The sequence below is a fragment of the Sinocyclocheilus grahami genome, unplaced genomic scaffold (assembly GCF_001515645.1).
Source record: "Sinocyclocheilus grahami isolate Dianchi unplaced genomic scaffold, SAMN03320097.WGS_v1.1 scaffold523.1, whole genome shotgun sequence".
NCBI classification, from domain to species: Eukaryota; Metazoa; Chordata; class Actinopteri; order Cypriniformes; family Cyprinidae; genus Sinocyclocheilus; species Sinocyclocheilus grahami.
In genome coordinates, this window is record NW_015505702.1 from 923,990 (window position 1) to 925,652 (window position 1,663).

The following is a 1,663-nucleotide window of genomic DNA, read 5'->3' on the forward strand; positions in this document are numbered from 1 at the left end:
ATATATATATATATATAGTTCTGATCTGACCACAATGTTGTGCATGGCTATTAAATGAATGTTCTCTATTGTTCTTTGGTTGGTGTTACATGGATGGGACTGGAATATATTTCTTCTATATGTTCTAGAATAACATCTAAGAAAATAAAAACAAACAAGAAATAAACTAGTTAGATTTACTCAAATGGCTAGTACAACCAGAAATATTATGATACAGTATATAAGGAAAGTTATCCTGCCTTCTAAAAATTGGACCTTTCTTTATGAAATGCCACATGCATTTTTTTCCCTGACATTTGTTTAAATTTTAACACACTCTGGCAATTTTCATGCAAAAACCATACTTGAGTTACTTAAAATCGAAACCTAAATCTTGTCCTAAAAATGTCAAATGAAATTTGGATTAATTTGATTAAAACCCTTTTCAAGGGTATCAACAAATTAAAATTATTTTCTCAGAGTAGAAATATTACTTTATCTGATATTTCAAATGACAGGCAAAGATAGATTGTGATGCTTGAACATGTTCATATGATTTATGTAATTTAAGAAAACAAACTTAATTGTGTGAGACTGTATTTGTTACTCACCCTGATATGTTCGTGCAGGAGTCATTTGGTTGTAGTCCTCCGATAAGACAAACTCCTGATAAGAGGAAAACCTGGCTTAATGATGCTTAGCAATGTATCTAAGAACCTGCTGATGACATATTACTACACAGAAAACAGGTGTGTGTATGAATAATGCTTAATTAACATACCGATACAGTGCCATTTTCCAACCCTACAGAGATCCTCCTTGTCTCTGGGTTAAATGACATACATGAACACGCCACTGCAACATAAGACAAAGGCGATTAGTATGAGAATCTATCCAGCAAAATCCATTGATCAGCATTTGACTATAAACAAACACCCTGTACTGAGAGCCAGTGACCTCTTAGTCACAGTCTGCACTAGTTAACTAGAAAGCAAGCAAAAAATGTGACATCATTACTGAGAAATGAAACTCCTGTCTGAACGGGAAAACAAACTAAAGTTCGTGCCCATACTGGTTTCACGTCACCCTTTTACTTTTGTAGTAAAATTCCTGAAGCCATGTGGTTGCATGTCCCATAATGTTCAGATATATGTTGCTCTCAGAAAGCTGCACAGGAACTGTGTTGGGCTGAGGACTCACCTGGCATTGTGTGATAGACACTGGGCCAGTACTGACCACTGTCCCTCTTCAACCACACACGGATTGTCCTAAAACAAATTAAAATAAGTAATTAAACATAATAAATAATAATCTTGATTAGAAATTGTACATACATCTGTTTACCAGACACTTTCTTACCAAAGTGACATGCAATACAGTGCACAAATTACCAGGACACACATCTAAGAATACATGTCGTTGGCTAAGATCCATCCTAATCACCTTATCGCCAGACATAATAAGACCTCAAACTAAATTTGGCTGCCAAGTTAAAAACGTAGCCAGGATCAGGGTACTCAAAATCATAGGGCTGGGACAAAATGGTAGGCCATATGTTTTATGGAATATATGTATATTAAGTGAAGAAAGGATTTTGCTTTAACAAATCTCTAAAACCAAAATTATGACTTTAAAATGATTGTTGGGGCTGTTAAAAAAAATGTAAATAATTTAACACAATTAA

The 1,663-nt window shown here is 34.5% G+C and overlaps 1 protein-coding gene across 1 annotated transcript in view; it reads right to left on the minus strand.

Annotated features, from left to right (window-relative positions):
• LOC107555022 (WD repeat and FYVE domain-containing protein 2-like) overlaps positions 1 to 1,663 on the minus strand; it is an 8,917-nt gene that overhangs the window by 4,266 nt on the left and 2,988 nt on the right. Inside the window, exons 2-4 of the mRNA XM_016237707.1 lie at positions 1,180 to 1,247; positions 761 to 834; positions 587 to 645 (exon numbers count right to left, since the gene is read on the minus strand). Of these exons, the coding sequence (XP_016093193.1) occupies positions 587 to 645; positions 761 to 834; positions 1,180 to 1,247 (201 nt within the window). The remainder of the gene's footprint in view (positions 1 to 586; positions 646 to 760; positions 835 to 1,179; positions 1,248 to 1,663) is intronic.